General features: G+C 41.5%; 1 protein-coding gene across 1 annotated transcript; it reads left to right on the top strand.

Moving 5' to 3' along the window:
• The first annotated feature begins 4124 nt into the window (after positions 1-4124).
• Positions 4125-9222, top strand: LOC123935793. The gene is made up of 2 exons (XM_045996599.1): positions 4125-4276; positions 8516-9222. Exons 1-2 carry the CDS (start codon positions 4125-4127, stop codon positions 9177-9179), a joined length of 816 nt encoding a protein of 271 aa, XP_045852555.1. The 3' UTR covers positions 9180-9222.
• Positions 9223-16469: the final 7247 nt, after the last annotated feature.

The following is a 16469-nucleotide window of genomic DNA, read 5'->3' as shown; positions in this document are numbered from 1 at the left end:
CTAGCACCTGCTAGAACACTCCACTGAAAGGTTTCCCATCTTGAAGAAAGCATTTCAGAGTTCACAAAGCTCTGTTAAATTCGAAGGCTGGAAACTACGTTCAGGTTATGAGCCAGAGTCTGGTAAGAATATCTCTGTTTTAAACTTCCCGGGGCCAGGAGATAACCAGAAAACGACAATGAGGCTCAGTCTTAAAGTGCCTCTTGTCCCTAAGGGTCCTTTACACGCAGAGCCCAAGGTGATTCTATATACACAGTCGTCAAACCCAGATAGGCGAGCCACAGCAAGCCTTACAAGGAGGCGGGGAAAGTAGAGCCCTCCTACCTTGCTGGTGGGATGAACAAATGGTGCGGCCACTTAGGGAAACAATTTGGTGGTCCCCCAAAAATGTAGACATAGAGTTAGCCTGTGACCCAGCAGTTCCACTCCTAGGTACATACCCAAGAGAAATGAAACCATATCCACGCACACACTTAGATACTACCGTTCACAGCAGCATCCTTCCTAACTGCCCAAAAAGGAAAACCACCCGAGTGCCCACCTTCTGCTCAGTAAACGGTAGTGTAGCTGTACAGTGGAATATTACTGGGCCATGAAAAGGAACAGAGTCCCCACGCATCTATAGATAAGCCCCAAAACATGATGTCCAGAAAAAGCCAGACACACAGGCCGCACACAGTAGGACTCTGTTTATGGGAGCTACCCAGAACAGGCGAATCTGTAAGAACCAGGGGCCGGGGCGGGGCAGAGCAGGAAGTAAGGAGGAACTCCTCTCCCTAAGGAGCACAGCATTGCCTTTATGATTCTCTTAGGGAGTCCTCCTTTTAGCAAACAGTAGACCAACCCTAAAATGGCTGTCCTTTCCACTCAACTCCCATATCACAATGGCGCCATTATTCCAGAATTCTCTCCCAAGGTTTTAGAATGTTGGATAAGTGCTGATGTAGGTTTGCCAGTGGTTCATAAGTGGGGCCAGAGGACTTTGATGAGATGAGATCCAGACTGTCCTGAGATCCAGACTGTCCTGACAGCATCCTTCAAAGTCCCAGTGGTCTCATCCAATGGTGGGTTGGAAGTGGCCCGTTAGGAGAGAAGGCGTCAGCTGCCTGATGGCAAAGGGGATAGCAAGCATCCGCAGAAGGTAAGTAACCCCAGACGGATGGCGAGAAGCAGATCTCCCCCGGAGCCAAAGACAAACAGATCAGTGTGTCCACTTTTCCCATTAGGTCATGGAGCTTTGTAACATTTACGTGAGAGCAAAAATGTGTTCATGTTCCTCTTGCCCTCCTGGCAGGGTTACAGAGAGCCTGGGGGTTCTGTTAGGAGTTTCTGACTCAACAGGCCGTCAGTGCTGGGCTAGGTCTCCATCCTACAGACGAGCTCAGGTTTGAGCAGGAGTTTTCTGGAGGAGGCCTCCAGGGACCCATCTGGCGCACACAACAAAGTCCCCATGCTATCTGGGTCCTGGCCTCCTGCTAAGTGAATTATGAGTAAGTGAGACACTGTTTCCTGCCCAGCTGGAGGGCATGTGTCCCTGAGTACTTAGGACAAACACCACAAATGCTATCATAACTGTTTGTGCAAGTGGCTAGTGTTCCATTGTACAGATGACCCCGCAATTCCTGTGTCCCTCCTACTGTAGGTGGTGGTTTCGGTTGTCCGCATCTCTCTCCTGAACCGTGCTTCTGCTGATATTTGCCTCTTTCCCTCCATTTTTAGAACTAAGTGTATCATTTACACACAATTTGTAGATTGCTGAAAGCAGTATCCTCTAAGTTCTGTTTGTTTGGAAAATATAGTCGCTTTTCATAAAAATCCTTGTTAATATATAATATTTATTACATAAATTAATAAGCAATCTTATATTTCTCACTTTTAACTCCTAATACAGTAAGTATGGATGGATGCAAACTGTGGGAACAAAAACTCTGGGGTCAATACATTTTTTTTGGTTTGTTTCCTATTGCAGGAAAATATGTATCACATTATTGACAATTTTAACCATTTTTAAGGGTACAGGTCTCCAGAACTTTTGACCCAGTAATTGCCTGCCTCTCCCGCTTCCAAGTGCAAAGTGCAGAGACCTTTCTGGTCCTGAGACCAAGAAGTTTAGGAACTGCCAACGTGGCACAGAGCCTGGGACTCGGAAGTGCTTCGGGAGGCCGGGCTGCTCCCCACGAAGTCCTCCCATGCCCTCCCCTCCCTCTCCCTGCTCCCCTGAGGTCCAGCTCAGCCCGGGGCCCAGCAACACTCACCTCCGTCCGCGGTGTTGTGATCTGGCACTGTCCTGCTTTTCTGTTAACTACCTAATCATTTACCTTTTAAGAGCATTACGTGTTTCTGGCCGAAAACTGAGACCGTGGCAGAGAGGATGCTGGGCACAGAGAGAAGGCTGGACCTCCAGGGCCCTTACCTGTCCTTCTTCCCAGAGGTCACAACTCTTAAACATTTCCCGCACAAAGGAATTCTCTGTTCATATGCAAACATGTTTCCTATTTGCATATATTGTGTTTATATAATGTGTTAGATGTTCGCCCTCGTTTTCACTGAAATGGAGCCATTGATTTATTTTAGAGAGAGTGAGCACAGGAGGGGGGGCGGAGAGGGGAGAGCAGGGGCAGAGGGAGAGAGAGAGAGAGAATCCAGGCAGACAGAGCCTGACGCAGGCTGGATCTCACGACCCTGAGATCACGACCCCAGCTAAAGCCAAGAGTCGGACATAACCGACCATAGGCCCCAGGCCCCAACCAAGCCATTTCTATACACATGCTTCTGCAACATGCATTTTCACTGAGCAAGATGCTTCTAACGGCTGGCCCTGCAGATACACACCTCTTGCTTGCACGCAAACCTCGTGTGAGTGGTAAATAAATACATGCCAGTGTGGGAGCCCCCACGGGAGGTCCGGAGCCTCCTTGCTCTCCATGAAGCGCCTTCCGCTCCCGCTCATACTCATCACTATGCTCGCATCCCGGCCTGTGCCCCTGTTTTTCCCCATTTGGAAAAGTAATAGACTCTTACCTTAAAACATGAAACAATGGGCCTCCTGGGTGGCTCAGTCCCTTAAGCGACTGCCTTTGGCTCTGGTCATGATCCCAGGGTCCTGGAATCGAGTCCCGCGTTGGGTTCCCTGCTCAGTGGGGAGCCTGCTTCTCCCTGTCCCTCTGCTGCTCCCCCTGCTTGTGCTATCAAATTAATAAAATCTTTAAAAAAAAAATGAAAAAAATCACTAGTAATCCCAATAGAGGCATGTTGTTTTGCTTATTTATTGCTTAATAAGATCACACTACAAACTTGGGAGTTTTATTATCTGTTTTAAATTCACCTACCACGGGTGTTTTCCCACATTACGAAATATTCTTCTACTGTGACATCTACTGAGTCTCATGGCAAACGAACGACCAATAACCTCCTACAGTGTAGTTATGTACCAGATATAATTCATCCTCCGTTGCTTCATAACGTCAGTGAAGCCTTAGTTATTGTTCCTATTTTTAAAAATCATGCTCATGGCAGAAATGCCTTAAATGTGCCTGGGTGGCTCAGTGGGTTAAAGCCTCTGCCTTTGGCTCAAGTCATGATCTCAGGGTCCTGGGATCAAACCCCGCATTGGAGACTCTGCTCAACAGGGAGCCTGCTTCCCCCTCTCTCTCTCTGTCTCTCTGCCTACTTGTGATCTCTGTCAAATAAAATCACCAAGTAGCAGGTTTTGCTCTCACCACTGTAGAATGGACTCCTGGTACCTGATGATATTACAGTCTCCTACACCTCCACCATCTTGCTCCTCCAGCCTAAATACGATTTTTATGTATTGAATTTATAGCCTGACATTGCTAAATTTACTGAATAGTACTAGGAATTCTCTGATAGTTTCCTTTGGATATTCCAGGAAGAAAATCACGTGATCTACAAATAGGAATATATATATTTCTCTATTATCAATTTCTGTGCCTTTCTTTTCTTGGCTTATTGCATTGGGTAGGACTACAAGTATAGTTTTGAATAAAAGTGAAGAGTGAGGCTATCTTGACTTATTCATAAACTTAAGGGGAAAAATCCATAGTTTTAGTTGTAGATCTTTTGTAGCATTCCTTCAATGTGTAGAGGAATTTGTCCCATGTCCCATGTCCATGGGCCTCGTGGACTGGACAGTGTGGTACATGGACAACACCTCCCTCTTGCCCTCTGGCCTGGTGTGCATGGGAATGTGGAAAGTCTGCGTTTACTACCACGTCAGCAAACACAATGAAGCCACCGTGTCATCGTTAAAGCTACCGTGATGCTTATCTCCCAATTGATATTCGTGTTTCCCAAAATCTCCTGCTGATCGCCAGCATTCTAGGCCTCCTGGGGTGAGCCTCCATCATCTTCACTCTCAAGAACACGTACCTGGGAATTCTACAGGAGAATGCCACCTTCAATCCATTCATTGCTTCGGGAATTCTGAACCTGGCCTCCAGCGTTATCACTCAGTGATAAGTGAGCAGGTATTACCTTCCCCCCCCCACCCACCACCCCCCATCACCCCTCCCCCCATCTCTGTCTATAGCCTTCAAGCTAAACACTCAGGAGATTGGCAGTGCCTTTCTGGTGGCGCATCTGGCTGCCTTCATGATGTTTTTGAGTGGGTGCGTTGACTTTCCTTTTTTTTGAGTGGGTTGATTTTCCTGTCCCACAAATACTATCAAATATTTCCAAAGATTCCAGACCATGGCAAAGGTAATCTGGTCAGAAAGTGATTGTTTCCTTCTGTTATCATCTGTGCCTTTAGTTCATTGATTCAATGTTTCATTGCTTGAATTAAGGAAATTTCATTAAAAAAGAATTTCCTCACCTGCAAGTTGGTCTTATTGGATCTGAATTTTAATTATTGTTGAATAAGTAATCAATACTATATACCTAGTGTACAGTTTTGGAAGGTGAAAAAGTTTTGGAGATGGATGGTTGCGATTATGCACAATGTGAATATCTTTTATGCTACTGAACTGTACACTTAAAATGGTTAAAAAGGCCAATTTTATGTGATGTATTTTATTACAGTAAAGTAGAAAAAAATGACAGATGGCCATGATTGTAATTGACCTAGAATTTATCTACGTTTTATTCTCTTTTAATGTGAATAAATGCCATCTGCTATTAGGAGAGTCAAGAAGCAGTGTCAAAGTCTGTCTTTGCCCTTTATATCTATGTGAACTTGTGTAAGTTACTTTACTTCCCTGTGCTCAGTCTCCTCATCTAGAAAATGGGATCAAAATTGTGCATCTATCGTTAGGCTGTTATGAGGATTGAATGTTTTGTTTTGTTTTTTTTTCAGAATTCCTTGGAAACTTTATTTATCCTTATTATATTGACAGTAAATCTACATTGCCTCTATTGTGTATACCTTTTTGATTGAAATTTTTGGAGAAATAACAATATTGACATCATTTGCTTTATTGATCCACAAACTTTTCCCCATGTGAATATTTAATAACTGAAATTCCATGTAACAGAAGTTAATATCTAAGCTTTCATATCATAATCCAGAATGGTACTAACACCCATTGAATGGCAGTTACCAGAAATTTTAGCTTAGTCCTAGAAGTAATAAACAATTTTAAAGTGTAGGATTGAATGTTTTAATATTCAAAAACTATTTGGAATGGGTCATGACCTATACAATACATAAGGTATGTGTAATAAATATTTGGTAAAAGGCACGATATGTTGGGCTTTGTTCAGAACCCCAAACTCTACCTAACGATACTTCTTTTACTATAGGTGGATCATCTCTCTTCGTGGATCTTTTAATGTTGACTGGAACATTTCCGTTTCCTGACTTAAATTTCCTACTGCTATGAAGACTATTTGCCTTCCTCCAATCTTCTGAATGCTTGACTACTTCTACATGGCCCTTGGGTAAAATCTTTTTTTTTAAGATTTTATTTATTTATTTGGCAGACAGAGATCACAAGTAGGCAGAGAGGCAGGCAGAGAGAGAGAGAGGGAGGCAGGCTCCCCGCTGAGCAGAGAGCCTGATGCGGGACTCGATCCCAGGACCCTGCGATCATGACCTGAGCCGAAGGCAGAGGCTCTAACTCATTGAGCCACCCAAGGACCCTTGGGTAAAAGCTTAAAAAGAGATATAGGGAGTCTTTCACATTTGATCTTCAGGAAAAACATATTCCCACCCCTCCAGTTTCAGACGCAGAAGTACCAAAACTTCTGTGAACTGGCATATTTTCCTGTATTTGTGATCTTCTCCTTCCTAATTCCTTTATGCTGTCAAAACTCATGGGTCCTGTGGTCTGTTCACTTCAGACCTACATTGGTAAAGAAATATTATTCCCGGACAGTGAGGCAATCAGCCTTGCAGGTGACCCCAAACTCATTTGTCCAATGTCACTAAAACTCCTGCCTTCGTGCCATTAGAAAGCACATGACCCAGGAGATTGTGGAACAGCAGATACGATGTTGGGAATATCAGTCTTCATAGCAAAAAGGTGTATTTCTGCACATCATTTATGTTATTCATACACCAACCCCCTCTGAGCCTTGCCTCATTCCCTTCTGCTAATCAGCAGAGACAGAAGCTCCAAGAGAAGCATGTTCTGGTTATCCCTGTCATGAGCTCCCAAGGATTCAAATGGAAAAAGAAGTAATTTGGCCACAATCTAGACTTTTTTTTTTTTAAGATTTTTTATTTATTTAGTTGACAGAGATCACAAGTAGGCAGAGAGGCAGGCAGAGAGGGAGAGAGAAAGGGAAACAGGCTCCCCACATAGCAGAGAGCCCGATGCAGAGCTCTATCCCAGGACCCTGAGATCATGACCTAAGCTGAAGGCAGAGGCTTAACCCACTGAGCCACTAGATTGTGAGCCCCACAATCTAGATTTTTGCATCATGCAAAATACATCAACTTAGGGATGCCTGGGTGGCTCAGTTGGTTGGACGACTACCTTCGGCTCAGGTCATGATCCCGGAGTCCCGGGATTGAGTCCCACATCAGGCTCCCAGCTCCATGGGGAGTCAGCTTCTTCCTCTGACCTTCTCCTCACTCATGCTCTCACTGTCTCTCTCTCAAATAAATAAATAAAATCTTAAAAAAATACATCAACTTATTGGGACACCTGGGCGACTCAGTTCGTTGAGTATCTGGCTCTTGATATTAGCTCAGGTCTTGATCTCAGGGTTGTGGGTTTGGGGCCTGTGTTGAGCTCTGCACTGGGTGTGGAGCCTACTTAAGTTTAAAAAAAAAAAACTATTTTTAAGTAGTAACCAAAAGAATCCAAGTCTAAAGTAGAGTTTTAAACAAGTGGTGGGCAAAAAAATTAAATAGGCAGGATGTGTTGTTCGCAACATATTATAGATTGTCAAAGTCATGTTTATTCTGTTTTTTATTTAAAAATATGTACTTTGGGGTGCCTGGGTGGCTCAGTGGATTAAGCCTCTGCCTTTGGCTCAGGTCATGATCTCAGAATCCTGGGGTTGAGCCCCACATTGGGCTCTCTGCTCAGCAGGGAGCCTGCTTCCTCCTCTCTCTCTGTCTGCCTCTCTGCCTACTTGTGATCTCTGTCAAATAAATAAAATCTTTTAAAAAAAATAATAAAAGTATGGACTTTATTAAAAACCATATAAATTTTAGGAAAATATGGATGAGTCTCTGCCCCTACTTTTTGTGTGCATCCTTCTAAAAAATGTTTTTCTAAAAGATTTTTTATTTACTTGAGAGAGAGCACAAGCAGGGGAAGCCACAAGGACAGGGAGAGGGAGGGGGAGAAACAGGCTTCCTGCTGAGCACGGAGCCTGATGTGGGTCTTGATACCAGGACCCTGAGATCATGACCTGAGCCAAAGGCAGATACTTAACTGACTGAACCATCCAGGCCCCCTGCATACTTCTAAATTTTCTAAAAGTGTATGTACATATCTATTTGTGGAACTGTAAAGAAATTATGTGTGTTTTCTATTGACACAAATGATCATACCATATATATTCATTTTGCTTTTTCTTTTTTGTGTACTATAGAAGTTTGTTCAGACAATTCATATGGATTAAGTCATTTGTAGTAATGGCCTTAAAATGTAATCCTAGGTGTACAATAATGTAGTTAATCATTCCTCTATTACTAGATATTTATTATTATTTACTTCCAGTTTTTCTCTGTGATAGATGGTGCTAAAACTAAGATCTTTCTTTGCATATTTTTGCATACTGTTATGAATACCTTGTTATAATTCCCAGAATTGGAATTGTTGAGTAAGAGGGTGAGTATTTCAAATCTTGGGAGATATGTCACATTGCATTCCAAAAATGTTTTGCAAATTAACACTGTTACCATGGTCATTATTGCCTAAAATATTTAGAACACTAATTGAAAGCCAATATATATGTAGGACACTTACATGTAACTTTTAGACAAGAGGGACAAGACATCAATATTTAGCATTTTTTAAATTGTGGCTCACTCAATGTTTATTTTTTTTCTCTTTGGCGTTCCTGGCTTGACTTCATGATGCCTCCAACTTGTCTTCAGTCAACCTGAATTGAAACACTCTTTTCTCAAAGTGTTGGGCCTCTTCTTTAGTTATTTGGCCTGGGCTTTGGGCATCAGCCTAGCCAGCAGCAGGTCCTGGCGGGTATGGGAGTTTAACAGCAACGTTGTTCCCATTGTGTTCATTGGACTTTGGGAAGTTTTCTATTTTCAAAGATTTAACATCTCTGGCTCTATTGTTGAGTTGCCCATGCACAACAGGATGAATGGTAGCTGGGTCATTTCAGATGAAATCTGGTATGGGCAAGACCTGATACTGTTAGCGAATTTTATGAAGTCAGTAGTCCTGATTTTTGGCTCAATGGCACTTTTAGTGTGCTGGATCCATGCTCCACACCCAGATTTCCTTCGATCGTGTTACAGCATCTCTGCCTTCTTCCTTGTCTTCAGCAGTAGTTGTACTATGATTACAGTGACCTGGAATTTTGCTGTGGATTTTTATGGCCAAAGCACCCTTGACTTCCCACTTAGCTTTCCCATTGGAAAAGCAATGCTAATAAGGAAACACTTCTCCTATGTGTTCCCACTAGGAGTCACAACTGCCACCCTAACGCTATTAAGTGCTGCCCTGTTCTTCTGTGAAACATTTTCCATGAAACAGTGGAGTCAAGTGAAACCCATGGCTGTGGGCAAATGTCCAAAATGAATGATCTGAATGAAGGGCTTACCCTTGTAATGGCTGTCAGTGTTTTTTTTTTTAAAGAAATATCCTACCTACATATACTGTTCTAATCTACTCATTTAAAATAAAACATGTTTGCCTTTTCAGAGTGTGCCTTCAGCTTTTATTGTCCTATTCTCTGTTCTGCAAATATCTTCCTTTCTTTGAAGCTCTAGGCAAACATACTATTATGGAACCTGGACAGGATCATCCGAGTGAAGAAGCGGCACTGGGGGATCTTGGAGGGAAAACCCAGAATGGCCTCGGGGCCGAGACTGGGATTCCCATGATGGATTGGTCGGCCACCTTAGAACACAGATTTCCCTTTCTACACTATTATTATTAACACTATCTGCATACTGTGTCAAAAATCAGGGTGTCTGGGTGGCTCAGTTGATTAGATGCCTGGTTTTGGCTAGTGTCACGATCTGTATGTCCTGGGATAGAGTCCCATGTTGGGCTCCCCACTAAGTGGGGTCTTCTCCCTCTGCCCTAACCCCAACTTGTACTTTCTCTTCCTTGCTCTTTCTTGAATATATAAATAAAATCTCTAAAAAAGAAATCAGGGTGCCTGCATGACTTAGTTGGTTAGGTGACTGCATTCAGCTCAGGTCATGGTCTCAGGGTCCTGGAATCAAGTCCCGTATCAGGGTCCTTGCTCAGCAGGACCCTGCTTCTCTCTCTGCCTCCTGCTTCCCCTGCTTGTGCTTGCTCTCTCTCTCTCAGATAAATTACTACAATCTTAAAAAAAAAAATGAATGAAAGAAAGAAACGAAGGAAGGAAAACGAAGTCAAAGGCAGGAAAAAAGTACTCATGTAATGCAAGCACATGGGTGCAAGCATCAATACACTCAATTCAGGACTAGGCTGTACTCTGTAGGATGTTTATCAGCATCTGTTGTCTCTACACACTACATGACAAGAGCACTTTCTCTCCTCACGCTGTTGAGACCAAAAAAGTGTCTCCAGACATTTCCCAATGTTCCCAATCCCAAGCAATTTTGCTCCCCATTGAAAACCTCGGTGTTATAGGTAGCCAACAAACCTAGCTAATGAATGCAATGGCATGTTGAGGATTTTAAAGAAAACTATTTTTCAAATAATAGAGGCAAAGCTTGGGGTGCCTGGATGTCTCAGATGTTAAGCATCTGCCTCTGGTTTGGACCATGATCCCAACGTCCAAGAATCAAGTCCCACATCAAGCTACTGCTGGGAGGGGATCCTGCCTCCCCCTCTACCACTCCTCTGCTTGTGTTCCCTCTCTATCTGTATCTCTCTGTCAAATAAATACATAAAATCTTAAAAAAAAAAAAGAATAAGGTAAAAGTACTTAAAGAATAGGAATGTTTTTTAATATACCCTACTCAGATCTGTTTATTTAGGTTTAAGATGTAGATCTATAAAATCACATGTGAATTGCTAAGAAACAACAGAAACTCATTAATAACAAATCTAATTAATGTAGCATTGTTGAATATCACTTATAGTTCAGAATTGGGTTTTGGAATATACAGTCATTTAGGTGAATATAAATACCAAATATTGTAAGGTTATTCAGTTCTAGAGAATTTTTTTCAGAAATTATAGCTTAGGAATATACCATATGCATCCTGTGAACATATACATACACACACTTAAAGGTATCACCGTATTCTAAATTAAGCAGTATTTTGTTGTCATTTCTTGAAAATTAAGCTGTACTTAACATAATGAAAACAAAGGCACAATTACAGTTTTTCATCACAAATCATAATTTTACATTTTACCTACAGCTTGGAAAACAATTTGATATGTGGAAAACCCATAAAGTATATTCATAATGTAAGCATAGTTATACTAAAATGATGAAACACTTCCTTTACAATAATTGCAGCAAAATAAAATAATTGTTGAAATAAATAGCCTTAAAGCATTGTTCAGACAGCAGTTTTCTTTCTTTTTTTTTTTTTTTAAATACACTATTTATTTGAGAGAAAGCATGAGTGAGGAGAAGGTCAGAGGGAGAAGCAGACTCCCTGTGGAGCTGGGAGCCCGATGCGGGACTTGATTCCAGGACTCCAGGATCATGACCCAAGCTGAAGACAGTCACTTAACCAACGGAGCCACCCAGGGGCTCCAGATAGCAGTATTCTTTAAAGGCCTTATAATACTGTTGTCTGATAACTCTATCATAAGAAACACTCCTAGTTTTCTGAAATATGCCAATACCTTTGGCTTTCTGTAATTTCTCTTGTTTATTGCTTGTCAATCCCAGTAAGAAAAATATACAGGGGAAGAGATTATGCTGAGTGAAATAAGTCAAGCAGAGAGAGTCAAGTATCATATGGTCTCACTTATTTGTGGAGCATAACAAAGAACATGGGGGACATGGGGAGATGGAGAGGAGAAGGGAGTTGAGGGAAACTGGAAGTGGAGATGAACCATGAGAGACTATGGACTCTGAAAAACAACCTGAGGGTCTAGAAGGGGTGGGGGGTGAGAGGTTGAGGGAACAAGGCGGTGGATATTAGTGAAGGCACGTGTTGCATGGAGCACTGGGTGTGATGCCAAAAACAATGAACACTGCTATGCTGAAAAGAAAAAAAAATAGAGTGATATATGTTTAAAAAAAAAAAGAAAGAAACATATACAGGGGAAATACATATACATATATAAATAAAGTATACCCCAGCTAAAGGTTTATCAGTATTCATACTGATGCTCTAAAGAGCAGCAGTAAATTTGGCAATTCATAATTGAATCTAAGCAGTGTATATGAAAATACTTCAGTGTTCAATTATTAAACCCCTGGCTTTGAAAGCCACTGCACTGACACACCTGGGTGGCTCAGTCAGTTAAGCGTCTACCTTCAGCTCATATCATGATCCCATGGCCCTGGGGTTGGGTCCTGCATCAGGCTCCTTGCTCAGTGGGGAACTGCTTGTCGCCCTGCCTGCCATTCCCTGTGCTTGTGCTCTTCCTCTGAAAAATAAATAAAATATATTTTTAAAGATTTTATTTATTTGACAGACAGAGATCACAAGTAGGCAGAGAGGCAGGCAGAGAGAGGGGGGAAGCTGGCTCCCTGTGGAGCAGAGAGCCCGATGTGGGGCTCAACCCCAGGACCTTGGGATCATGACCTGAGCCAAAGGCAGAGTGAGCCACCCAGGTGCCCCTAGATAAAATATTTTTAAAAAATGGAGCACCTCGGCAGCTCAGTGGGTTAACCCTCTGCCTTCAGCTTAGGTCATGATCCCAGGGTCCTGGGATTGAGCCCCACATCGGGCTCTCTGCTCAGCAGGGAGCCTGCTTCTCCCTCTCTCTCTGCCTACTTTGTGCACATGCACTCTCTATCAAATAAATAATATCTAAAAAAACTTCTTTAAAATTAATTAGTTAAAACTACTGCATGGAAATACATCAGGATTAATAAAGTCTTATACAGTAGAAGTATTATTTCTGTGGATTAGTAGTGGGCACCTGGGTGGCACCATCAGTTAAGTATTTACCTTCAGCTCAGGTCATGATCCCAGTCCTGCATTGGGCTCCCTGCTCAGCTTCTCCCTCTCCCCCTGTTTGTATTCCCTCTCTCAGTGTCTGTCTCTATCAAATAAAATATTTTTAAAAAAATAGTTCATCTAGTCATTGTTTTCACCTGGCAGTTACTTGTTAACTATAGAAAGTAGGATGAAACATCAGAGATTAATTGTAAGGAAGTTTCATACGTGTCAATTTCTGATTTTGTACAAATTTCATATACCAACATAGGTTGAATTCAGTCTTTAAAAATACGCCTCATGTTTTTATACTGAAAATTTGGTGTCTTTAACTGTAGTTCACATATAAACTACTCCTTGTCCTTGAACAGTTGAATTCACCTTGAAGCCTTTCAAAAGTATATCCAGTCAAAATTGGTGTGTATAGGCAATCAGCATAAAATTGATAGCATGATGTCTGGTACCACCTTATTGATGCACTTCTAATATGAGTTTATACAATTGTAAAATACAATTAGTTTGAAATACCTGATAACAGGGCACCTAGGTGGCTCAGTTGGGCAAGTGTTCTCAGGTTCCTGGGAATGAGTCCCCTGTCAGTCTCCACACTTAGCAGGGAATCTGGTTGTCTCTCGCCCTCTACCCTTACTCCCATGTTCTCTCTCTTTTCCCCTCTTTCCCCCCCATCTCAAATAAAATATTAAAAAGAAAAAACATCCAGGGCACCTGGGTGGCTCAGTGCGTTAAAGCCTCTGCCTTCAGCTCAGGTCATGATTTCAGAGTCCTGGGACTGAGCCCCACATTCGGGCCCTCTGCTCAACAGGGAGCCTGCTTCCCTCTCTCTCTCTCTCCCTCTCTCTCTGCCTGCTTGTGATCTCTCTCTGTAAATAAATAAATAAAATCTTTTAAAAAAAGAAAAAACATCTGGTAATGTATTGAGCTGACTATACAATTTTACAGTATAGCACAACTTTATAAATTGGCTTTTTAGAAAATATATTTGTCATTCTGTTAAAATACCATTGCCCTTTAAAGTATGGAGTTCGGGGTGCCTCGGTGGCTCAGTGGATTAAAACCTTTGTCTTCGGCTCAGGTCATGATTCCAGGGTCCTGGTATCAATCCCCGCATCGGGCTTTCTGCTCCACGGGGAGCCTGCTTCCTCCTCTCTCTCTGGCTGCCTCTCTGCCTACTTGTGATCTCTGTCTGTCAAATAAATAAAAATCTTAAAAAAAAAAAAGTATGGAGTTCTTGGAATGTCTGGGTGGCTCAGTGGGTTAAGTCTCTGCCTTTGGCTCAGGTCATGATCCCAGAATCCTGGGATGGAGTTGCATATCAGGTTCCCTGCTCAGAGAAGAACCTGCTTCTCTCTCTCCCTCTGTCACTTGCCGTACTTGTTCTCTCTTTCTCTCTCAAATTAGTAAAATCTTTAAAAAAAATCCTTAAAACAAAGAAGATATGACAAGAGAAGAAAACTACAGGTCAGTATCTTTGATGAACATAGATGTAATAAATAAAATCCCAACAAACCAAATTGAACAACACATCACAAATTATACACCATGACTTAGGGGATTTATCCCTGGGATGCAAGTTTGGTTTAACATGTACAAATCCATAGTGTGATACACATTAATGGAATGAAAAATAAATATACAATGCTCTCAATAGATGGGAGAAAAAGCATTTGGCAAAGTTCAACAATGATTAGATAAAACCTCAACAAAATAAGTTCAGAAGTAATTTACATCAAAATAAAGGCTATGATTCTATGCATAGAAAATCCTGAAGAATAAAGAAAAAATTATTAGAACTAATAAATGGATTCAGTGAGGTTGACACACACAAAATCAGCACACCAAAACCAGTTCTGTCTCTTGATACCAACAGTGCTTTATCTGGAAAAAAAAAAAAAAAAAGGTCAAGAAAACAAGTCCATTTATAATAGAATGCAAGAGAGTAAAATGCATCCAAAAGAATAAAATAGGGGCGCCTGGGTGGCTCAGTGGGTTAAAGCCTCTGCCTTCGGCTCAGGTCATGATCCCAGGGTCCTGGGATCCAGCCCTGCATCGGACTCTCTGCTCAGCGGGGAGCCTGCTTCCTCCTCTTTCTCTGCCTGCCTCTCTGTCTACTTGTGATCTCTGTCAAATGAATAAATAAAATCTTTTTAAAAAAAATAAAATATTTCAGAATAAATAAAACCAAAGAAGTGAAATATTTGTATATCCAAATCTGTAAGAAATAGATTGAAGAAGACACTACTAATATATAGATATTCTGTGTTCATGGATTAGGAAAATTAACATTGTTAAAGTATCCAAAACAACTTCTAGACTCAACAAAATCCCTCAAAATTCCATTGACATTTTTGTGGGGTGCCTGGGTGACTCAGTCACTTAAGCATCTGCCTTTGTCTCCAGTCATGATCTCAGGGTCCTGTCTTAGGGAGTGTGCTTGTCTCTCTTCTCCTTCTGCCTCTCCCCCTGCTTATGCTCTCTCTCTCTCTCAGATCTTTTTTAAAAATTCAAATGACACTTTTCAGAGAAATAGAAAAAAGTTTTAAAATCAATGTTAAAGACTTCAAAGACTCTATAATAAAAGTCATTCACTGCCATCATAAACACTTTTAAAGAAAATGAAAAAAATTCTGAAATATTTAGAAGATACAGAAAAAATGAAGTAGAAAATTTACAACCTAGTGAAGAGGAGAGTAGTTTCTCCTAGGATAGAAAGGGAGTACAGCCTGATAGGGTCTTCTGGCCTCTCCCTGTTCCACTTGCCATCTAGCTCCTGCATGACCACAAATTGTCATGGCTATGGACAACAAACAGACCATCTTCATGCAGGAGCAGCTTGACAACTACTAGGAATACACTTTCTTCAATAAGAAAGGATATCCTCAAAAAAAAAAAAAAAAAAAAAAAAAGGATATCCTCAAGCTATTCTACAAGCTCCCAGTCTCATCCCAATGGACTATGGAAGAGCCCCATTGTCTGTGTGATGTTGAGTCCCATCATCCAAATACGAGAACTCTGGGAGAATCCTTCAACAAAAGAATTGTAGAATCTTTTTCAGAGGACAGTGAACTGAATTTCACCGTCAATGACTTTGTGGACATTTCTGCGTGCTTTGCAAATTGGCTCCAGGGAACTCAAGGCAAACTATGCCTTCAAGATCTACTACTTCAACACTTGCAACTTCATCTGCACGGAGAACCTAGAACAGAAAATAGCTCACAAAATAGCAGCTAGATTAGGGCAAGATGGAGCTTATGCCAGTTAAACAAATCAGACAGCAAGACAAATACCACATGATCTGTTTTATAGATGGAAACTAAAAAAACAAAACAAAACATAAAAACTGCAAACTTCTCATAGAAACAGTTGTGGAAAAAATGAGTGAAGGGGTCAAAAGGTAAAACAAAGGAACGGGGCGCCTGGGTGGCTCAGTGGGTTAAGTCTCTGCCTTTGGCTCATGTCATGATCTCAGAGTCCTGGAATTGAGCCCTGCATCACGCTCTCTGACTTCCCCCTCTCTCTCTGCCTGCCTGCTTGTGATCGCTCCCTCTCTGTCAAATAAAAAAATCTTAAAAAAAAAAAAAAAGAAATGTCATTGTGTTAGTGGTATTTGTTAAAAAACAAAAACAAACAAAAAAAAAGGAACAAAAAACCCACTATCTCTGGTCATTAAAATTTTCATAAAATAAAACAAAAGAGGCAAATTCCTCTACACATTGAAGGAATGCTACAAAAGATCTACAACTAAAACTATAAAATTTCTCCTTATGATTATGAATAAGTC

The sequence above is a fragment of the Meles meles genome, chromosome Y (assembly GCF_922984935.1).
Source record: "Meles meles chromosome Y, mMelMel3.1 paternal haplotype, whole genome shotgun sequence".
NCBI classification, from domain to species: domain Eukaryota; kingdom Metazoa; phylum Chordata; class Mammalia; order Carnivora; family Mustelidae; genus Meles; species Meles meles.
The sequence above is the reverse complement of the archived record's forward strand: the minus strand, read 5'-3'. Positions and strand labels throughout refer to the sequence as shown.

What these genes read in the sequence shown, in the direction of transcription:
- LOC123935793 (XM_045996599.1), top strand. Translation starts at nt 4,125, where the DNA reads ATGTCCATGGGCCTCGTGGACTGGACAGTGTGGTACATGGACAACACC. An exon ending in GTGTCATCGTTAAAGCTACC is followed by an intron (nt 4,277 to 8,515) that starts GTGATGCTTATC and finishes ACTTGTCTTCAG; the next exon opens with TCAACCTGAATTGAAACACT.